This window comes from Netta rufina, assembly GCF_964035555.1.
Source record: "Netta rufina genome assembly, chromosome: 5".
Taxonomy (NCBI): domain Eukaryota; kingdom Metazoa; phylum Chordata; class Aves; order Anseriformes; family Anatidae; genus Netta; species Netta rufina.
In genome coordinates, this window is record NC_140128.1 from 29,242,996 (window position 1) to 29,267,143 (window position 24,148).

The 24,148-nt window shown below is 47.5% G+C and overlaps 1 protein-coding gene across 4 annotated transcripts in view; it reads right to left on the reverse strand.

Moving 5' to 3' along the window:
• Nucleotides 1–22,300, reverse strand: part of SLC8A3 (solute carrier family 8 member A3) — a 96,812-nt gene extending 74,512 nt beyond the window's left edge. For all 4 annotated transcript variants that reach the window (XM_084286902.1, XM_084286900.1, XM_084286901.1 and 1 more), the window contains exons 1-2: nt 22,032–22,300; nt 2,005–3,816 (exon numbers count right to left, since the gene is read on the reverse strand). In XM_084286902.1, coding sequence (XP_084143028.1) covers nt 2,005–3,770 — 1,766 coding nt within the window. In that variant the 5' untranslated portion in view covers nt 3,771–3,816; nt 22,032–22,300. The remainder of the gene's footprint in view (nt 1–2,004; nt 3,817–22,031) is intronic.
• Nucleotides 22,301–24,148: the final 1,848 nt, after the last annotated feature.

Genomic DNA, 24,148 nt, shown 5'->3' on the forward strand with positions numbered 1-24,148 from the left:
TTGTTTTCTGGACTGCCTTCATTTTCATTACAGCTTGTCCTACAGGGATGCACATGGTCCTGCTGAATGTGGCTTGTCTTAACCCAAGTGAAGCAAAAATGCAGTTACGCTCTGACCTTCTGTCACACTTTTCAAAGACAAAAATAAGTCTTCATCAGCAGGCAGATAAAAGGGAGTACAGTTTGGAGTAAAATGCCTCATGGCTATATTCTCTGGTACCCCAAACCTGCTTGCCAAAATTTGCTACCCAAATCCACTGATGGATCTTGAAGCATTTTTTTTCTTCAAGACCTGGCTGGAGCATGGCAGTACTCATTATATGAAATAGAATAGAGTAGTTCAGTTGGAAGGGATCTTCAAAGATCATTGAGTCCAACTGCCTGACCATTTTATGGATAAACAAAAGTTAAAGCATATTATTGTGGGCATTGTCCAAATATCCCTTGAGCAATGACAGGCATGGGGAACCAACCACCTCTCTAGGAAGCCTGTTCCAATGCTCGACCACCAGTAAATAAATTTTTCCTTTTATCTAGTCTATTTTAGGTAGTCTCCTCACAGGAGACTGTATCCACACAACTGACCTCTTCTTTTCTTTCTCTGGAAAAATTAGCTCGAGGCTCAGTTTAGGAGACTAACCTGCCTTGCCCACCTCTCTGAAAAGGCCAGATGAGGACAGCTGATCCTTTTCCATCTCTGGTTGTGGCTGAATCCATCCAACCAGGAACTCCTGTTGCTTTAATAGGGAAGGACATGTACAATCAAGCATCAGGACTGTGGATATTAGCTGGATTAAGTGGTTTAGTGGGCTAAGGCAGAAGGTGATACTGAATTAGGGCATCCCTACTCCATAGCATTTAATGTATTAACATCCTTTTGGGTACTGTAAAGGGAGGCTTGGTATAAAGATTTCCTTTCTCTGATGCCAGTTGCAAGTCTGCACAATTCTTCCTTTGATGGCTCAAGCGATTAGGTGTTAACAAGAGGAACCTAGGCACTTAACACTAGGGAGTTTTAGCACCAGGTTCACACCCCCTCCCTCTCCCTGCTCAACCAAGGGATTTTTCTCATTCCCCACTAATGTTAACAGCAGGTACTTAAAGCAATTAGACATTATCGCCTCTCTGGTCTTTATTACTTCCTAGCTTCATATCAGCTACTTTGTACGCAATAAAAGTGCTGAATTAACAGGACTGGTGCAGACTATTCTGCTTCCCTTCTTTATTCTGTATGAAAACACTGGGTCATGGAGCCACGTGGACAGACTGAGAGCTGCAGTGCTTTAGACCATTATTGCCAATTGCCATGGTATTTTACAAGGAGAAAAACCACAGGTAGTAAAAGAATAGACATAGGAAGATCATAGAGAAGGTGACATGGGGAATATGGGTAGACCATGGGGACATAAAGGCTGGAAGGATTGCACAAGTCCAGCAGAACAGCTTGCAGCTGTGCCTATGCTGTGAATTAGGTTACACACAGATCTGTGAGTTGCACAGACAGCCTAAGGACACAGGTATGTGGTAAGGTATGTGTTGCTCGTGTGAAAATAAAGCCCCATACCTAATGAGCAGCTCTTGCTTGGCTGGGAATAACTGTTGTCAACTTTTCATCTTGGGATAGCAAGAAACTCCTGTGCCCTCCAAGTTTGGTTTGCAAAAAGAGGCTTTCCCATATTTGCCCAGCCAGTTAAAACCTCCCTCTTTTTCTTTTCCCTCTACCTTAACTCACCATTAACCCATAGCTTGAGTGCAGGATCTCAGAAAATGATATATTTTCATCCTACCCCCTGCAGTATTTCTAAGCCTCACTTTGTCATTCCCTCTCGGGAATGACTCTCCTAAATCCTGCTGTCGGTTCTTGCCTGAAAGAGGTAAGTAGAGAAACTGAAGGAAAGCTGAAGAAAGGAGCGGGTCCCTCGTCAGCGTTCACCTGTAATGGAGGCAAAATATGGGGTTAAGCACCAAAACTAGACCCAGAAACAGAAATGAATGGGGTACTTACACAGTTTCATCGTTCTTGAACTCCAACTCCCCATAAGTGTCTTCAAAGTCTTCTCCACCTCCTTTTGCTGTCCCTTCTACTGTCCTAAATGGCACTATGACTGTACCCCGAGCACCTGATGTCCTTAGGACTTTGACTTCCATCACACCAATGCTCTCACTGACATGTATAACATCACACTCAAACGTGAAGATGCCAGCATGGTCATCATCCAGTATAGTCACTGTGGCCACACACGGAGAAGCCAGTATGGCCTTTGGGTATGGGGAGTTACCAAGCTCTGGAGGTTCCTCACTCTCAACCACACGGAGGTTACTAAGCCGAACAAAGAAATGCTCGTCTTCCTCAAAGATGTCATCATCGATAATTCCCACTGAGAATTCCTTCTGGGTCTCCCCTGACTTCAAGACAACAGTCCCCTCTGTAAACTCATAGTCAGCACCAGCATTGGCAGAGCCATCCTCTGTTTTATAGTCCACGTAGATGGTCTTGGACACATCTCCTCCTTTGCGCACCACTGTCAGGAGAACAGCACCACAGTTCTCAAGACACTGGTAGGAGCACGGGTCAAAATAAATTTTGGAGATGAATTCCTCAGGTTCATCTGGCCGCACCTCGTGCAAGCTGGTGCTCTTCTTGGCTTGCTCAGCTGCATGCTTCTTCAGAATATTGCCAGCTCCTGTCATCATTCTGGTAGCTTGAATGCGATAAAAGGCTCTGCTCTTTTGCTGATGAGACAAGGCATAGTAGTTAGCCATTTCTACCAGCTGGTCCAAGTCCTTCTCTGGGTGTTTTTGCTTCAGATCCTTAAGGATTCGGATCATCTCTTTTCGAGATTCATCTACCTCCTTCCCCTCCACAGTCACTAAGTTTCCATCCAGAAAGTGGGAGTTCATCATCTTGCCATCCATCTCAATTCCCTTAGGGTGATCGCCTTCTGATTCTATGATAATGCCCCTGTGCTTGTCAGTACGGTACTTTTTGTGCATGTACTTATAGAAAAGCAGACGTCTATCTGCTATCCAAGCCAGAAGGACACAAAGTGGAAAGAAGAAAAGTGTGAGCAGACCTTCCCAGACCTGAACCACACCCGGAGAGAAGACAGCAAGAATCATGTACAACCAGATGTAAGCAAAAATGCTCCATGCAGCTGTGACAAAGAAAACTCTCAGGTGTTTTATCTTTCTGGTTTCCCCATCGGGGATCACGTAGACACAGATGGCAATGATGATAAACATATTGAAAGCAGCGCTGCCAACTATTGTGGATGGCCCCAGGTCTCCAGCTATGAATCCATGCCCGCACACTTCTATCAGAGATAGAAGGATCTCAGGAGCAGAGGAGCCCAGAGCCATGAGGGTCAGGTTGGAAACAGTTTCATTCCAAATCCGAATGGTGGTCGTTGTGGTCTCTCCATTGGGTTTCTTAATTGTGATTTCTTTCTCCTGCGATGTAATGACCTCTATAGATGCCATGAAACGATCTGCAATGATGGAGACTCCAAGGAACATGTAGATCAGTGCTACAAAGTACACAATAACGCGGGCAATTTTGTCCCCAAGGGATGGGTTTTCTGGGTACCATATTGGCAGGATAACACCCTCCTTGCAGTCAAAAGATCCTGAACACGAGCTGTTTTGTACTGAACTGGTTGAGTCTCCCGTCAGGCCAGCATCCACCTGCAAACCATGCAAAAACAGCACAAAAGTAACCAGCCCAAAATGGAGGAAGGCTGAGGTGAGAGGCTGCAAGCTTAACCACGCCATACACAAGATGCAACTTCCACTGTGTAGATCCAAAAAGGCCGAGAACCTGAAACAAACAAAACAGAGAGGGGGGAGGGAAGCATGAGAGAAAATAAAGATGCAACATTTACCCAAATGCACTTCAGTATCTCACCATGGAAGAGTACTGGTAGAGATGCAAAGGTTGTCTCTCTGTCACTCTGAAGAAGGTATTTAGCAGGGACTCTAACACAGTGCAGCACTTACATGCCCAGCAGATGAAGATGAATTGCTAAAAAAGTGACTCAGAGGAAAACTATGTAATAGCCTGTGCTTGACCTACAATGTATGCAATAGGAGTACTGAGTGCTCAGCTGCCACTCTCCTAGTGATGCCACCATGTTCCCCAGAACCCAGGGAATTAGGGACAAGTCAGGGAATCACTAGTAACATAAGAAGCACCATTTAAGGCCAGTGAGCAATTTCAAAACGAAGTTCATTTGTAAGACATAATTCAGTTATGGAGTACCTTGGTGGCCAAACATCCCCATAGCCAGCACCTCCTGATAGGCTGCAGAACGTCCAGAAGGCTCCCAGGGCTACCCTAACCTTCTGACGAGCAGGGCCCCCACATTAGGAGATAAATATGTCACCAGCGAAATAGGGAAGAGGTCTTGTGCTTGGCAAAGCTCTAAAGGCCATTTCTCACCAGCTTTTACACTCTGATCTGGAGGATCACATTTTACATCAGTAATCCTACCTTTAAAAGGTCACAAAAACCTACAAAAACACCACAAAGACCTATGCTCATGAACTGACAAGACACAGCAAAATGCATGTACCCACAAATACTCTTCTTGTGTCCCTAAGAAAGTGACGTATTTTCAATTACCCTCTAAAATGAAAGTAATCTCTAAGCTAAAATGCCAGGCAAAAACAAAGCAGCTGATTGATGTTTCATGTAGATTTGGGTGTGTCAGTGCACAATAGTGCCTTCTGTTACTTATGGACTACATTGCTGTAGGACTTGTACCAATTAAAATTGGAATCTCAGCCCTTCACTTTCTCATGGACCACACTATTCTCCTTCCTTTACACCCGGCATCAGGAAGAATTTGGTATCAGGCTTAGCTGAAGAACCACATTTGTAAGTCCAGCCACAGCCAAGTATCTCACAGGAAACATGAAACTTAATAGCAGCATTATCTGAAGCATTTGGAAGGTCCAGGAGCCTTAACTCCCACTAACTTTCATTGAGCATCGCACTGCTAAATCAGTAGGACCGGGATTCATTTCCCCTGCTGTAACTATCTAAATCTTGAGCAGTAAATTAAATTAAGTCGCCTAGGCTCCCTTTGTAGTCAGAGGAAAGAGACAGTCAGTTCCAGGGGATGATCCTTCCTGCCCCGCCCCATTCTGATCCAAAAGATGTATTTAAGATGCACATCTCCAGAGGGAATTTTGTCCTTTCCCATCTCTCTCCATGGTTCAGAGAGCATGTACAGACAATTTAGAACAGACGCCTAACCTTCAGATGGAGACAGTTCAAAGGGATGAACGGGTCCCTGAACACTTGAGGAGGTCCCCTTCTCCCCTCCCCATCCCCTTGCACTGTATGTATTCCAGGCAACATTTTCATTTTATCAGCATTAACAAAGGCATCTCAAATGGCTGTTTTATCATTATGTTGTGTTTCTTACATCTTCCCAAAAGCGGGTGCGATCTTCCCAATATCAACAAAAGTGTTTTCAACTTTCAGATAAAAATCTATAAAGACAAGCAAAACAGGAAGGAAAGCGTGAACAAGGACTACAAATGAACAAAACCATCCCTGACAGAGCACAGCAGAGGGGAGAGAATTGATTATGCAGTATCAGGATCACAAATCCATATCTGACACCCTTGATATGAAAAAATAATATACTTCTTCATGTCACCTGGACTAATTCAGAAGAGACAGATTTTCCCACATTAGCCTACTTCTCTCTCAAATGCTGACTTATCTTCCTTTTTACCCCAGCCCCTGGGGACCAGGGGAACCTCAGCCCCAGGGAGGGCTGCTGGGCAGCCCAGCTTTCTCATCATCTCCCTTCTCACAGGGAAGACGGAGCTGCCCAGCACACACAACTTGGCTTCAGTTTGACACTCCCATTCTGTTTTCCCTCTCTCTCTGCAGGGTATTTTACCAGGCTCAGGGAAATCCCTGAGAAAGGGCCAGAGTCACGATGAGCAGCAATGGGCTGCGAGGTAGATGTGTGCACATCCACAGTAAGATGATGTTTTCCAGGTGCCCCTGGCTCCAGGTGCATGTAGAGAGCAACTGCACGTGCACAGCGGCTCCAGTGCACCCCGGGCACATCACTACTTTCTGTACTGCAATTGCTGGCAGGTATCCACCAACCTCTCAACTCCTGCAGCTTCCAGAGGCTAGTTAACTGCACAGCAGCCAGTAGGCACAGTGTCTTCCAGGATCAGCCATGTAGAAACGTCTGACAGAAAGACAGGAGTCATTTCAGAGCCATCTATGTGACTCAAGCACCTAAATTTGGTTTCAAAAATGACTTTAGAGTCTAAGCATCACTTAAATTCAGAGCCCTGTCTAGTAATAGCACAATGACTAAACTGCCCTCTGAAATAAATCACTGCTACCCCCTCTCTGTGGTATGCCCACCTTGTCATTAATACTGTATGTCCACCTCATGCAACACTGTGATAGTTTCTAATGCTAGCCATGCCACAAAACAACCAGAGGCCTCCCCAGCCCTTGTTCAGTTTTTAATTTGATTTTAAACAGAAGATAATTCCACTACTATTCCTCAAACTAATTGCATATTGCTTCAAAAACACCCTCTGTCAGGTCAGCCTCTGTGTATGCTTTTGGACCTCCAAACTCAGACTATTGGTTGCAGGCTAAAATCTCAATTTGAGAACGCATTTTTTTCACTGGTTTTCACTTGCCTTGACAAACATTTTAAAGTTAAGTGGAGGTCACAATCATTTTCTAAAATGATACAACAATGATCCCATCCTGCTATTTTTTGACACAGACAAAACTCCCCACTGAGATCAACAGGAACTTTGCCCATGGACACACTACCTAATAAGATCTTAATATGCTTTCATTAACATGAACAGCATTAACCTAACCCATCTGAAAAATACAGGGAAGCATTCTGACTCCTCCCATCCCCCTTGGGAACCGGTGCTAAAGTGCTTCACAACTCGGAATAAAACTATTAAATTTTAAAACTGCCGTTAATAAAATATTGAAGTAACAATTCTAACATTCAGAAGGCAGAGGATGGAAGAGTTAAAACTCGCTCTGTAGCTCCAGGTCAGCAAGGTTGCTTATACAAGATGCAACTTTGTGCTCAGATGTATCCCCAATGCTCTGTCCAGAAACCTCAGGAGGGCACCCGTGTGTGAAAGTCAGTTGGCATCGCGTGATGCATTCAGTTTTATGCCATTGAGATCACAATTCTGCTGATTTCCCCCACCTCTTTGCTCTCAGACATCTGACACAGATCTCTGCCCCACTATCGTTGTCACATTGAATACCTGCAAATAAAGGCAGTGGTACTGAGTGAAGTGCCCCCTGCCTGGTAGGACAAGTTATGAGAGCAGCCCATCAGTGCCAAAGAGAGACCAAAAGCTGAAAGCACCAGTGCAGCAGGAGAAGATGGTGTTCAATGAGAAGGCTCTGGGAAAACACATAGCAATATTTTTCTAGTAGGGGGAACTCCTTCCACAAGGGTTGACAATGGCCACGTGATCCATAAATCCATAAATAAAACCCATAAATAAAAAGATCCGTTTTTGAAATACTTCTGGACATAGTCCAGAAAGTATCAGGGACCATGCTTGCCACTATTAAGCCTGCAGGAGAAAATGACAATGGGCAACTATCAAGCTCCTTATATCTTTTATAATGGCTGAGTTTCAGAAAACTGGGGGTTTGTCTGCTGCAGACCCATAGCAAGACAGAAAGCTGGAAAGGCTGTGTAGATCCCTTGTACTTTAGCATTTACAGCTCCTCACATAACTCTAATGGCAAGGATAATTTCAAAAGGAAGCATTCATGACAAGAAACCTCCCTCTCCCTCCTACCCCCCAGACAAATCAGGCACTGAGCACATCTGGGGCCATCCATCCGCTCTCCCCCTGACTCCAGCCTAGCCAGGAAATGCTGGGGATCAGATAGGAGTGCTGGATCAGCCCCACTCAGGCGTGGGCGATGCTCGAGGTCCAGACACAGACATCTCAGGACCCAGGGCTTTGTCTGCTTGACAAGCATCTGTCCCAGTGCAGAGCAGATATGGTACTGCTATTCGTGTTATCTTAGAGTCCTGCTCTTAAGTTGGAGGAGACAGAAATAAGGTTCATCTTAATAACAGGGCTGTTATTAACAGGGCAGAAAAAGAAAAAATTACCTCATATTCCTCAGCTCCAAAACACATAAAAGCTTTTTGATTGAGCACACATTTTTGATAAGCATCAGCAAAAAAGGAAATTATAGCCTTTCTGCCAAAGAACACAAATAACTTAGTTTTCACAGAAGTATTATTCCTAATTCACACTCCTCAAAAATAAATCCAAAAAAATATTTAACACAAAACAAAGTATATTTTCAATCATCTCTATTCAAGTGCCATCTATCCCTATCTTCATCACTACAAAAGGATTTACCTGCAATCCAAAAGCTAGAGTGATGTAATTAGATCCATTTTGTCAGACAAATGCAAATTTTCAATCACATATGAAGTTTTAAGTTGTCACTCTGATAGCATGCACCTATCTGATATGAACATGGCAAAAACCCCAAGCTTACCTTACACTGGATATTGTACAGCAATAGGCAGTTAAGCTCCCTACTACCACACCAGCTGTATTTTATGAGGAAAAAGCAACGTAACTCATGTTTACGCCATGACAGATCCCCAGAGTTTGGCTCTATAGGAAAGTTATGGCAGGGGGCCATAGGTGCTTGGTTGTTTTGCACTCCACAGGAAACATGCCCAATACCAGAATTAGCTGCCTACAGAATAACCCCCTTGATACGTGTCAAAAGCAGCTTTTTTTTTTTTTTTTCCTCTCAACATCATGCAAACAGCTACTGTAAAAAAAAAAATAGCTCTTGTAGTAAGTTCTGTATTAGGTACAAGTTGAAGTCTCTACTAATTTGAGTGGTATGGTAATCTAGCATGGTAAAGGGGCATTAATTGACAAAACTGAAGTTTAATAATTCCTTATAGAAATGCCACAGTGAGAGGATCCAGTTACATTAGTTTGTCCTAGAGGATGACCTAAATGGAGCACACGTCCATGGACAGCTAGGATACACACTCAGCTCGCCCTAGGGAACTGGTCCATGATGTTTTTTCTGTATTTTAGTGTCTGTGATGCTCCTGGAGAAGCAGTGCCATAAATAACTAGCCCATAAAGACGCCCGTATTTAATTGCCCCTTCCAGTGCTGCACACTCTGCACTTGACTGGCCGGGCATTTTACTTCCTCACTCTCACCCCAGCTGAAAAATTACAGCCGCCTTGCTCGCTTGGTAAACGAGCTGCAAAGACCAACGCTCCCAGAGCCTCGCACCCAGACCACCAGTAGGCAGACAGCCAGTCCCACCGGCGCCATGGCTTATGCTCTGTGCACAGGCACGCAAAGGACGAGCAGGCAGGCACCAAAGGGAACCCTTCAGCGGGTCATGCTCCTGAGAGCACTCCTAATTTATGGCATGGGCCAGGATAGCTTTCTTTGGAGCCATGGCACAATTGCTCTTCCACTCCTGGTACACGTCCATGTGCCTGAGGCTCTGCAGGATAAGGGAGAGCAAGCGTTACCCTTTTCATTTTTTCCTCAGAACTGAAGCTTTTTTAAATTCAGAAAACAAAACTTGACATTTAGGCTGACACATATAGTAGAAGTGACCATCCTCCTGTTTAAAAAGCGGTATTATTTACTGTGATATGGGTGTATTTTTATTTTCCTTCTCATTAATACTACGCTGTCTCTGTGCTGTCTTTCCAAATGGTGTTTAGTAGCACTTCCCAGTGGCCAGTTCACATGGGAGGTAGCCACCTGCTCTTTTGCTTTGGGGATCACAGGATCACCAAGTGGCTGAAGCCAGAAGGGACTCTGGAGCCCATCTGGTCCAACCCTCTGCTAAAGCCAGGGCTACCTGGAGCCTGCTGCCCAGGTCAACCACATGCACATTTGGCAAAAAGTCACTGCCGCAAATTTCTGCCTTTTGGAAGCCACCAGGAAGCCTCCATTACAGGTCATCCAACCTCAGCCTTTTTGTTGCATTTAGAGGTGTTTTGAAATACAACTGGAGCCTTTAGGTGCCCAAAAACACAACCCATAGCAGTCTGAACTGGCCCCCAGCTGAGAGGGCAGGTACTTTCAAGAGCATTCTTCAGGCCCCCGGTTTGTGCCTATGACATGAAAGGCCCAGCTAAAAGGTTGAAATGTTTTCCCATTAGGTTTGGAGGGCAGATGGAAACAAAGAAGTGGAGTTATTGGCTCACCCGCTTGGTGGCCCCCACCACAAGCTGCCCCCCAGCAAGGCATGGGGTCGCAGCAGGCACTGACTCCTCCATGCACTGGTGACTGCATCCTGCAAGGCAGGGGCTTTCATTGCCCCATCTTGCTGGTTATATTATAAAGAGCAGCAAAAACCATTTGGGGAGGTGGGGGAAAAAAAAAAAAAAGATTCCAGCAGTGTGAGGAAAACTTCTTGTCAGTAAAAAACATTTTATGTAGTGCCTGTGGCAGCACACAGGGCATGTTATTTACTGTTCCTGCTTCACCGACATATTATACTGCTGGTTCAGGTGCCTCCATCAGAGTGCAACTCATCACCTGGTAGCTTGCAGCATCTTAGAGGAAAGATGACAGTGGCAACTCGTGGCATTTCTTTAGCAGTCTAGTGACAGATCTGCAGTGGCTACAATTAAAGACCCTAGGATTTGTTGTCAACAGCACATTTGTGCTGCGGAGCTGCTAGTTATTTGTACATAGAGGTGTGCTAAGTTGTAAAGAAGAGGGGGAATAAGTGCTGTGGTCATATTTCACTCTCCTTAGATACAGAATTAGTTTAAAAAACATGTGTTTGAACAATTTTTCTGACAGAAAACACCCATTTCATGTGAACAAGGCAACGCACGTGATGTGCTGGATTTGAGGCATCCAGCAACAGGACAGGGAGCCCTTCCCCTGCCAGCTCGCGGGCTCCTGGGGATGATGCCATGGGAGTTCACCCAGGCAGTGGGGCACACACTGCTCCAACCCTCCCTCAACAGACTTCTGTCTTCCTTATCTTCTCCCCCCACAGGAGGAAAAATGAATATTTCCAATTTATTTTTGGTCTGAACACAGAGAAAACTATGTATTTAACAAAAACATTGCACACAACAGAAATGACGAGTCCCCCCTCTATTTGGAAAGGCTCAGCTCATGGTTTGGTAAGAAAGAAAATATTTTAAAAGTGAACAGAGGCAGCAGAAGCAGTGTAAATGTTGGAGTGTGAGACTGGGCAGAAAGCAACGAGGGGAGGGAAGGAGGAGGAGGCCGCACTTCAGAAATAGCCTTCACCACTGCAGTAGAGAACAAGCAGCTTGGCACATGTTATGTAAAACTGAAGACTTTTACACTCCTCTGCGCAACAGGCACAGAAACAGGGTAGATGTGAAAGGCTCTTACTTAGCCCAATTAGCACAGATTTCACTGAATTAGTCAAACTAGAGGCAGAAGAGTTGTCTGGTTCATTCCTCTGGGGCTGCTGCTGCATTGTTCCCCTTGTGAACATTATTTCCCAGTACTTTGTCCAGCACAGTTTTAAATTACCCAAGTGATGGCTCTTCCACAACTTCCCATAGAGACTGTGCCATGATGTAATTTATCTCAGAGGTTTTAGACGTCATCCTTATATTTAGGATGAAATTAAGAAAATTTATGCTGCTAGTTCTCATTATCCCGTCCTTGGAGCACTCTCAACCATTCTCCTCTCTGCCTGAGATTTACATGCTTCAGATACTTGTAAATAGCTGTTCTCCTCCACAGTTATTCTTTGGCCACAGCACACAAATTTATTTTAATCTTTATAAATTAGCCGAGGCAGCCCTTTCATCATTTATCTTGCTCTCCTCCTGCTTTCTTCGAGGTGGTCAAAAGCAGCCCAGCATCTGGGAGCGCTTGCTCCCACCAAACACAGCAGCAGATTTGCTCTGGTTGGAGCAGGAAAGCAGAAGCCAGGAAATGAAGTCTCACCCCTCGGCTCCGTCGTACAACAGGTTTTCATGAGGCACTGAACTGTTATGAAGATTAAGCCTAGACTGGTGCATACAAATTGCTCGCTTCCGAGGGCCTCTCCACCTGTTTGCTGTGTCTCCGGCGTGGCAGTGCTTGCGTGAGGACTGCTGTGCCGGCTGGCATGCAGAGGAAGGCAGCAGAGATTTCCAGAGTTTCAACCAAAATTCGGGCTCTCCAGCTGAGAGGAGGGAAGTACACTGTAACACACTCACTGCTTCTGTGGATCTGATCACAGCAGGGGACGTGAAAAATACACTGAGATACGGGTTATCCTCAAAATACCTCCCACTTCACTTGGAAGGTGCCAAAACCTGTAAATTCACCCATTTGAATGCAGTTCTCAAATAAGATTTCACACAGCACCCTCAGCCTTTACTGACACATATCCCCACATATCTTTTATCGACAATTTAGATATCTTAATCCTTCAGTGGTTTTTCAGCTGTTAATTCTTCAACTGCTGAAAAAAAAAATCATATCCCTCATGATTAATTCATTCTTCATGAGTCCAGGCTGCTTACTGCTCTTTGTTCATTTATGTACTAGCTGTTTACAGATTCTCTCTTAATATTAGCTCTGTTATTTGCTAGAGACTTAAGTCATATTTACCATATGGTAATTGCAGAGATCACATGGACAACAAACAGTGGAAGCAGAGCTGTTACAGCAATTACAGTAAGTGGCAGCAGTCTCCATGTTACCCATCCACTGCCCCACCTTCATTTCGTCTCTCCCCACTTCTGATGTCTTTCGTTGTAGGCTGTATGAAGCCATATGCCGTTCTGATCTCTATGGCACAAGCAAGAAGAGACTTGTTCTTCACTATGGCATTATTGGACAGGATTATTCATTTTTTGGTCTGTGTTTCAACTGCAGGTTTGCCCCACTCTGCAACAGCACTAATTTCTTCCTTTGCCAAGGGTCTCAACATGCCACATCCCAGACATTTCACTGAGGTAGTCACAGCAGAACAGATTTTACAGAGGAGTTATAAGTTCAATGGAGCAGCTCTTTAACCCAATTGGATGCCTTGACCCCACTGAATTCATGTATTTTCCACTGGCCACCTAAATGTGATTTAACTTTCCTACAGAAAACCAACGGGATTACTACAGGAGGCCACTGCTGTCTTCTCCAAAGAAATATGTGAGTTTTTCTGTTTGAATCCTGCCAAGAGCACTGGGCAGGTCCCACAGCAGAAGGGAATCAAGCCATACGTGGCTTGATTCTTCAAGAAGATTCTCCCCAAAACATCAAGATTTCATACATGTATGCTGTCACAAAGGTGACACAACAAAGACATCACAGCCTGGGGGCACACAATAAAGCACCTTGTTGGAAAAGGAGGCACCTCCCTTACCATTTCTAGCATGCCTGCAGCGATACTCCTCTAACCTAAAACCCAGCACTCAGCAAGTCTGAACTGAGATACTGGTGAAGAACATTTAGCAACTTGGGTGCAGAGTGATGTGTATCTGAAGAATTTCCTAGTACATGACAACCATGTGTTTCTTCTTTTCCCCCCCGAAGTGGGAGAAGTACCATTTCCATTGTATTCAGACCACTCCAGGTATCTCCATAATGTACATACTTCTCAACATCCCCCCTGGTTCCTCCCTTCCCCCTGCGCTCCATGCTGGCCCCAGGTTTGCTAAAACTAGTCCTGCCAATAGGAGAAGCTGAGTCATGGGAGGTGACCACGTCAGCCAAAGGCACTGAAACAACAGACGGGAAGGAGAAAAACCTCCTTCCACAACCCCAGATCCCAGCAAACATCCAGCATCACCTTGGATTGGCTTCCTGAAGTGCCTCATCCTGGAGGTACAATGACAGGCTTAATGCTGGTGCTTGGGTAACATGCTTATCCCCATGCAGCCACCCGCTGTATGGTCTATTTAAGTCACTGAGGCAAAGAGTGAGGACAGCCTAAATTTTGCCACCGAGGAGCACAGCCTTTGTTATTGATGCTAGCAGTCCCACATCTCCCACAGCTTTACAGAGGAGCTCAGGGCCCGCTTCAGGCGCTACAGAAATTACCTTTCCCTCCATTTCTGCAAAGAGAAGATTAGAACAGAGATGTGCTCCACTTGCTTTGAAGTCCAAATCTCTCCTAAGACAAGGCTAAGGCAAGAAAATGGCAGGGTCCCTCGCTTACCAGGAGTATCAGCAGAGGACTGACTTGAGCTAAGGCAGCAATCAGCCTGCATTCACAGCCTTGCTCCACACTCAGCCCATCCCCTGCTCCCCCAGCCCAGAAAGCCTCTCCTGCCCAGCCAAACTTCCATGGCAGTGCCCCCAAAATCTCCCTGCAGTCACTGGTAACAGTCACTCTTGTCATCTAGGAAAACCATCACAGGTGACAGGAAGGCTGTTTCGCTCAGGAGCCAACGTCCCCAAGCGCCAGTGGGTAAGGAGCGGAGGAAGGGGCAGAGGGTCCCCAGGGCAGAGCCTCACTGCTTGTTAGGGACACGAACAGATAGACGAGCGAGCACAAAGGGACTTTGACAAAAAGGACAGTCACTCTTAAAGACAAGCAAAGCCTTGAAACGAATCTATTTTGCTGTGGGAGCTCAATGAGCGGACAAATGAATAAAAATGGGTTTCCAATGAATTGGAGCCCTGTGTCCCAACAACCCTTCTCTCTTTAGTAACCCTTCCTCTGCCTATTCTCCTTGTCCTCTGCTGTCCAGGCTTGCACACAAATATCTCCATGCCCTCTCCTCTGGCCATCCCCACACCCAGCTCCCAGCCAAGCAAGAGCTAATCCAGATTCTCTTTACAACAGCATGTAGGTGAAGTTCCCAGAGTCCTGCATGACCAAGCATGTTTCTCAGCCCTTTTATTACACCCCTGCCCATCCCTGGCCTCTCCTGGGATATCAGCCATGGCCAGAGGGCTGGAGCTGGTCAACCAGGCCAACAGAAGCCAGAGGGTAACGCCAACAGAAAGCTCCCAGCCTCAGGGTTATTTTACGTAGTGAGTACTGGAAACTTTTTAAATTCCATGCTGTGCATTTGTGCCATCTGTGGAACTCAAGAAATAAATTAAGACAAGTACCGGAAGGCTCAAAGCAAAACATATGCATGTAAATACTCAAAACATGCATAGGTTCACCAGCCAGGATGCATCCATCCTCTTGGTCCAGAACATACTCCATCTAGTTGCTTACTGCTTTTTATAAAATCCACTGATGTGCACGGGCAGTGAAAGCAGGAAAGGCCCTTCCTAACTGAGCATCTGCATCCTGACCAGGCCAGCCACTCTCCTCAGCCCAGCAGCCAAGCCCAAGTGGGCCTGAGACGGGCAGAAAATCACATGCATGGGATAAATGCAGGGCTGAACGTCTGAGCGCTGCTGTCAGGAGACTGGGAAGCTGGAAGGCATAGAGTTGTTGTGCGATGCGGGGAGCTGGGACAATTACTGGAGCATCATGAAGAAATCCATGAATTTGGGAAGGAAAAGCAGAGGGCCAGAGCTGAGGGAAGGAGGGGTGGCCATGACTCACTGAGGTGCATAAGGCAGCATGGAGATGGGTCTAGGCAAGCAACAAGCAAGCTGGCAGTCTTGTGGGAGTGACAGAGGCACACCCAGTGCAGCTGAGCATCTTCTCACCTTCAGTCTCCTGGTGCGATTCCCCAGAGGGAAGGCAGCTCCGCTGTGCTCTGAAGGTTAAGCTGTGCCTTCTGCCTGGCACAAGAGCACCGTGCAGCCAATGGGCAAAACTGCCTACCTACTTGAAAGCAAACCCCAACACTGCCAGGAGGGACAGGCTTTATTTTTAGCTGGGACACCAGCAGGGTCACTGCTGGTGCTGCATTTCCCCATGGAAGCCAGGGTTTCATGAAGTGTGCTGCGTGCACAGGGTCACTGCAGGGGAAACATCTGTCAGGTCAGGTTTGGGGAGATGGATTATTTAAGTTAGGGAAAAGGAAACATTTACTAGAAGAAGTGAACCTGAAACTACTCTGTAAGGTTGAAATTGAAGGGAAAGACGATGCATAAAGAGTCAGAGCAGGTGGTAATTAAAGTGAGGGCATCTTCTAGTGCACCCATCTCCAGGATGCTCAGACAGGAGATTTCTCCATCACATCTAACTCCAGCAGCATCCTCTATGCTTATCTCGTATCACCCAAGTTTTGAAAGGCTCGCTACTGTCTGGGGGCTGCCAAAACAAAAGCAGCAGCATGTCATTATCCCTCATCAGGATTCTTCACAAAATAAAAGCCCACACCGAGAGATCCAGCTTGCCTTTTACCTCCAAGGCCTCCATCTCACTCTGGCACTCAGGTCCTCACACAGGGGCACCCAATTAGCCCCGAGGCAGGCAGCTCCCCCAGGGCTCTCACAGCCGTAGCATACTGGCTAATTAATCACAGCACACTCAGCACTCAGCAAGCACAGGGCAGCAGCACAAACAGCCCACTGCTGCTCCACAAGGACAAGGAGTCCGGTCTTTCTCTGTTAGTGGTTTTTGGGGGTGCAAACCTAATAAAACAGTTGGCACCACTCCCATTTGCACGGCCTGCGAATGAGGTCTGGAGGCTTCAGTATGGTGAGATTGTTGTTGATGAAACGCTGAGTGCTGGTGCAAGGCTTTCAAGGGACTTGAAGGAATTGGGAGCAGAGGGGAAGTTCTTCAAAATGAGAGTAAAATGAGAACCTAGGTCCATTTGGCATGCTGCATCTGAGAAATAGCTTGGCCTGGGCTCTCTGTGTTTGATTGGATTTTTCAACTAGGATCAACCCCTGTACCTGTTTTGGGGAAGATTTTATATAAAAAATTATTTTGTCTTTTTTTTTTTTCCCTGCTGATATTTGTGTTTCTTAATAGCATATGAAGCATTTGCAGACCCCATCGCTCTTAGCTTCTTTGCGACTAATTTGCATTCAGGACTATCCATCTCATCAAGAGCAGACTTCAAGGCTGAACCAACTCCAAGCCTTAACTGCTTCAGGCAATTCAGGCAGAGGCTTTACAGGTGGAAGCAGGGCTTCTTAAGCCAAGCAGAGCATTTTTCACCTCCGGTCATTTGCTCCCACTCTGCGCTACCTCTTGCTTTTTTGTTGGCACAACCGTTTGCATGGCTATGCCACCAGTAAGGACCAGGAACTGATCTGGATGTAAAGCAGACTGAATCCAACACCTGGCCACACATTTTGCTGTTCCAGTAGCCTGCAGGGGGTGGAATAGGAGCAGAAAGAAGCAGTCAGGGTGGGAAGGCTGTAGAAACCCAAATAAAAATGACAAGCATGGCAGGGGCATTAGCTGGATGGGCAGGGGCAGGTTTGCCTCTTGCAGCTGTGAATCCTGCAACATCTGCTGGACAATTTATCAACTTGTCCCACTACACAAAGGCAGAAACTTCTCCATCTGCAGTTTTTCCAACCAAAGTGCGTGTCTGAGGGTCACTGCATCAGCCCAGTCAAAAGCACTGAAGATGATTAAGGTGAACTTTCAACTCTACATCAAAATATTACTTCTCACCAAGGAACGGACACCTCAGGGTGGAAAACCAAGACATCCAGGCCATAGTGTCCCCACAGTAAATATTCCTGACTGCCCACAGCAGGGAGGGCAAGACAACAGCTTCTTTGCAGAGCCCTACTGTGAGCCCCCATCCGTCAGCAGCTGAGAGGGCAGCAGCACAAGGCAGAGGCAGCACTGCCCTCCCCTCTTTGGGCACAGGGAGTTGTGGGATGGGGCACCAGGAGCCCTGGGGTGGGTTTCACAGCCTGCCTAGACCCTGGTGACAGGCTCCCTCCTACCACTACTTGCATCAGGGGGAACTAGGGCACATTCAGCCAGCATGGCAGCCCAGCCGCAGGGTGAGGTGTCAACATGTGCCAACCTTGGTTTTGCCCCTGCTGTGGCCCAGGGAAGGAAAGCAGCTTTCACCAGCACACCAACACCCTGGCACCCTGCATCACTGGCACTGGAGGCCCCATATTCACTCCCAGACATGTCACCTTCCACGCAACCTCACCAGTCAGATCTACTAAGTCCCCTCTCACACGTACATCCTGCAATGCCACATTTCTCTTGATTAAAACCGTGCCCTGCTTTGCTGCTGGATACTGCTGCTGTTTGCTTTGAGACAGCCTCCAAGTACCAGTCCAGGAGTGGGAGATGATGAAAGCAGTGGCAATGCAGTCTCGTATGTCTACAGTTTCTAAAGCTCTTTGACACCTCCCTGGATGCAAAACATGCCCAGCAGCAAAGGATATTTAGTATTTCTGATTGCTCTTGACCTGGCTGTCTCTGCTGTTGTCCTGAGTTAGGAGGCTTAGGTAAAAAGACAGCAGAGTATGCTAAAGAAGCAAATAGAGCAAGCCCAGCTTTGCAGCCTTGAAATAATCTGCTAGTGAATGGAAATGCTGAATGGAAACAGAAGCTTCTTCCTAAATCTGAGTGCTCTGGAAAAGCTCCGTTTTATTCTGATGGAAAATCCTCATTGGAATGTTTCGTTAGAAAACAAGCTATCATCATAAAAGAAATGTTAAGAGCCCTAAGCTCCCCTCGCTTCCATGATGTCAACTGTCAGAGACATCAGTGACAGCTCAGCTGTGTGATCAAAGGCTCCAGCAAGCGGATTTAAAGACAGAATTACCAGAAAACCGAGAGTTGAAGGAGCATGGGGGCCTGCTGGTCACCTGTTTATAAATGTGTCTTATGGGCTGAACTAATTACCCTGTGACACCATATTGGAGGAACAACACCTGCTTCTCCTCACTGCAACACTGGCAAGACGGGGGTGGTGGTACCTTCAGACTGGCCTGACACATCACTGCTGCTTGATGCCTTGTTACTCCTGCAAAATCCTGAGAGCAGGAGGCCTTTGTGCACATACATCTGTGATGGCCATCACCCAGAGTCTATGGTTTAAAACATCCAGGGAGGGAAAGCAGAAGGAAAGGAGGCAAGCCAGCTACTGCCTTCACCATGTTACTCCCCCAGTGGCCCGATGGGCCTTTCATGCTGCAGGACACCAAGCCTTGGGGTGGGTCCCAGATTTCATTCTGGAGCTAAGCAGGGACAGCAAGCTCGCTTACTGCCCCAAACCCCACGTCACTGAAATCAGCAAACACCAGGCCACGAGCTCAGCTGTGCAGAAAGTGCTTTAGATGTGCCCCAAGAGGAGCTTATGATCTCACGTGTCTCACAGCGCACAAAACTCTTCAGGACAGAGACTGTCATTTATTAGACATTTGTACGGCACTTAGAAACATGGGCCCCCAGCTGGGCTGATGCCTTTAGGAGTTGCTGTTATCTAAACATTAAATCAACAATAGTATTAATCTGTGCCACAATACCTAAACACAGTGGGTAATGGTAGACAGAGCATCACAACTATCAATTTCCTGGCTACAGAGATTCATTTTCCATATTACGGAGATTTTTTCTTGTCTGCATAATCTAATTTCCTTCATTTTTTTTAAATACAGAATTAGATATTACTGCCTGATTAAAATAAAAAATACCTGGCAGACAATCAAAGCCATCTTTTTAACTGTTGAAGCACATGAAAGGCATCTGAAACACAACAACAAAGAACAAGGAACTATTTGTCAACGCTGTTTGGTCATTGGGGAAGCTTAGGGGAGGAGACCGATGCTGTTTGTTTACAACAAGCAAACAAAACCCTGACAGACAGACCATTTATCTGTGTAGCACTTCACTTTAAAAAATATTGGTGGAGGAAATACATCTTAACTTGCTTTCTGATAAAAACTGCTGACACACTCAGTTATGGCTCTTCCCTTCCCTGGGGATGGAGGATGCCTGTGGCAGGAAGGACCCTCTGAAACGATGTGGGACCAGGCACACGTGGCAGCAGGTCAGCCCAGGCCCCCATGCACCCCATCATACACTGGCTGGGGCAAGCTTGTCCTCACTAAATCCCCATAAAGGGCTGGAAAACATCATTAGCTGCTTTGTGCAAATGAGACGTGAACCCACGTGCCCACCAGCACACCAGAGTCTTGCTATGGAGGCTGGGAGCCCACCTGCATTTCCACTGCCCTCACACAGGACCTTGGCAGGGGGATTACTGCTATACCTTCTGCATCTGGGCAATGCTTGAACCACCGACTTCCTAGAATAGGATTCATACTTGGCTTGGGGGAAAAAAAACAAAAAAAAAAACAAAAAAAAAAAAAACAAAAAAAAAAAAAAAAAAAGAAAACAAACAGGTTGCTCTACTGCACCTACTACCTGTTCACATTAATTCCTCTTCTTCCCCACCCTGGCTGGTGTTAACCCCTTTTATTTACAACAGGAGGGTGACCAACATACCCCCATCACATTGCAAGCTAGCAGCAGAACCGAGGGTTCCTGTGCTGCTCCTGCTCTTCCCCAGCTGGCCCTTGGCAGCAGCTGGACGTGCTCCTTCCTAACATTACTACTCCTGCTCAGGAAACAAGTCTCGTTCCAGTTGACCACAGAGGCCTGACTGCAAGCATCAAATGCGAATTACTTTCTTAGCAAAACCATTGCCAGGGCAAACAAATGCCTGCAACAGCAGTGGATGGAGCAGGACTGGGAACTCCCTAGAAATGTTTGTGCCGCCTAGGAGCAATGCTCTCCCCACTGCACCAAACCTCCAGAGCATCTCCAAGGCCTCCGTGTCTCAGCAGTCCCCCAAGGCCAGCTGTGCTCTGGCAGGCCTCCCGCCGTGCCCCCAGAGAGCACGGGATGAGTGCTCTTGGCTGGGAAGGTGCCGCCGACTGTTACCTAAGTCTTCCAGCACTGTCCTCTCCAGAGATAAAAAAACTGCTAAAGAAAATCACCCTTTTGCTCTATGAGATGTGAGGGATTAAAGAAACATGCATATATGCACACGGACGGGAGGATGTGCGTATGGCACATGCAGTTCCTCCAGCATCTCACCTTAGATCTGAAACATATTTTCTGGGTGAAATCCCCCAGACAAGCCCAGGAATAAACCACGGAGCCAGGAAGCCAACTATTACTCCACATTTCCACTTGGGGGAGAGGGGGGGGAAATGCCCATATTCTCACGTTTTAGAATAATTCAAATTATAATAATTTTTTTTAAAAAAAGAAAACACTGTCAGTGGTTTCATCTCCAGCCCAGGGCGATACTTTAGACACAGGTGAAAAAAAAAAAAAGCCCTGACAAGAGGCTGGGCAGGAGGAAGAGCAAGAAATCACCCAACATTTAGGCCAGCGTGCGTGTGTGTGCGTGTGTGTGTAATTTCTCTCCCCCTCTCGCGGCCGGGGGCTGCGGGGCCCCGCAGGCAGCCCCGTGCCCTATTTAGGGCAGCCGGGCGCAGCAGCCAGCTATATTTGACACCGGGGGTAAACAACCCGGCACCGGCGGACAGAGCGCGACAGCTGCCCGGGACGGCGGCCTTGGGGCCCCCAGCAAGAGATGGCTCAGCCCCCCCGTTGTGGGGAGGGGGAGGATAATAATAATAATAATAGCAATAAAAAAATTAAAGGGGAAAAATGAAAAAATGAAAAAAAAATGAAAAAGATAATAATGAGAAAATAAATTTATAGCACTGCATGAGAGGAGCTTCCCCAGGCACCCCCCCCCTCCACGGCATCCCTGCGGGCCGCGCAGCTCCGGGCCGGGCCGGGGCACCCCCCCAGCAAAGGGAGGGCTCCCGGGATGGGAGTCCCCCCGTTATACCCCCGGTGGAGCCCCCCCAGCGCCGCCAGGCCCCGGCCCCGCGCCCCCTCCCCGGCGCGCAGGCTGCAGCGGCGGCTGGGCGCCGTACGCAAAGCGCTGCCCCCGCAACACACTCACGCACACACACACACTCACACATACACACGCACGCAGAGCCGCCGCGGGGACACGGCTGAGCCCAGAAAACCAAAATATGGGGACCCCCCTCCCCCCTTCCCCGGAGCCCCCCCTACCATCCGCATGCGAGGCGTGAGCAGGCACTCGGTGGCAGGACACCCAAGCGGCAGCCTCGCCTTCCCTACGGAGCAGGGGGGTAGCACCCTCGTACTTACCCCTTCTGGCTGCTTTCCTGACTTTATTTTTATTATTATTATTCTATTTGGAGAGTGGGGGGGCTCCGCTGGCTCTAAATCCTTCCGGTTCCTAACGGAGCTCACTGCATCCCGGGGGCAGTCACCGGCGCCGTGCGGGGGCTTCTCCTCTGCATGTCAGTCCAACTTGCCGTGCTCGCTACGAAACCTGTGCTCTCTTTTGCAGCTGTCAGGGTGAGCGGGGAGGTGCATCTGGAAAAGGGGGTGGAGGTGGGGGGGACACGCGTAAAATGTTGATAAATCCACCAGCCTCGATCTTCAGCTCCGCGCCGGCTAGTTTGGGGAGGGAAGGGAGAGCTGGCGAAGGTGGGAGGAGGATGGAGATGGTCCTGGGGGGGGTGGGAGGAAAATGGGTTGTACCCCAGATTGCAACTGAATCTGCTTGGGCTTCCCCGCTCTCACAGCGCCGGGGCTGTGCCCAGGCTTCCCAGCATCGCGGTGCGCGGCGGAGCGCTGAGCCTGATTTCTGGGAGACGGCGAGGTTTGCACAACTGCAGCAAGAAGCCAAATCAAAAAGCCAATCTGCGAGCCTCCAAACTCCACGTCACCCTATCAGCTGGGAGCGAGAGCTGCAACAGAATTACAAGCCATGCATATTTATTCTTCTGAACCCAGGGGGGGATTTTCAGATTGTTTAAAGGAAGCCACAATGAAACCAGAGCAAACCCTTTCCAAAACAAATACAAGCAGAGCAGCTGTCTTGCATGTAACATGCACACACACATCCTTGTGAGATCTCCACGGTGTATATATAGATGTAGGCACACACTCATGGAGCTGCGGTCGCTCCTGCACCCTACCCTCCAAGTATATTGACTTGACTTTGTGCATTTCAAGCAAAGGAAGGGACACACACAGTAGTTGAACCTCAGAGCAGAAGATATTGACTGCATATTGTAAATTCAAGGGATCTGCCAAACACTTCAGTAAGATTAAATATAGGCAATGTAATTACATAGGCAGTGTTAGTCCTGGTAACCATTTGAAGCTATGTGCTTTGGTTTGCGCTTGCAGAAACCACCCTTTTTTTTTTTTTTTTTTTTTAAAAAAAGTCAAATAGTAACTTGTGAGACAGCAAGTCATTTTAAGGCAAAAAATACACACTGCCTCCAAAGTTGCTATTTGACTTTGGCAGAAGATGACTGGGGGCTGGTTTCCATGGCCGTGTAACAGGAGAGTAGCTTTGTAGCTTACACAAGACACACAGCAGTGTTTGCACATGGGTTTGTCTCCCCTTGCAATTTTCCCCATTCTTGCAAGCTGCTACCACAGCAGTTATGGGCAGATGTGTGTCTCCAGCAGCTTTACCTTCTGGCATGGCTTTTCACTCCTTGGAGAGCCACAAAACCCAGGTGCTGTAAGGTAACAACCCCTGATGCAGCTGCATGGAGCAGGGTCTTTCTGCCCAGGGGTGGGTTATTCCATCCTCCAGAGAGAAGCTGGGAGACGTCTGAGTCCCTGAAAATCAGCTGGTACCTTCTCATTATGGATGCACAGGGCAGCCCCTGGCTCCAAGGTGTTAGGACAGAAGGGATCTGGAGACCTGGAGGAGCAGTTACCTATTCTGGTCTGGCTACTTGCAGTCCATAGTTGGAAATGCAGACCAGGGCAGCTGGAGGAGGATGCAGTTGCTGCCAGATGGGGTGAATGAGTAGGAGGCAGCAGCACAGACCATTTCATGGGGCTCAGCCTCAGCCCTGTATTTCCCCAACCCTCCCTGCTGTTCCTGTGGTCCCCAGATAACCCAAACAAGGTGGTGGCCAGGCAGAAAGGTGGACCAGGACCAGGGGGACACAGGGATGCTGGTGCTGGCCCACACCAGCCATCCTCTGGGCAGCCACCTTCAGGCCTCATACCTCTGCCAAGGGACAGGGGATGCCAGCTCTCCAGCTTTCTCCAACACCAAGGGGAGGATGAGGTCCCGGCTGGCACAGGGGAACCCTCCCAGCGCAGGGTTCCCCATCAGACCGTCCTAAACAACCACTTGTGCTTAGGTCCCAGAGAGCAGGCCTGGCAGCAAGGCCTGGTGGTTAGGAGAGGCTCGTGGCAGGAACCAGCCCTGGGGGTGGCATGCAAAT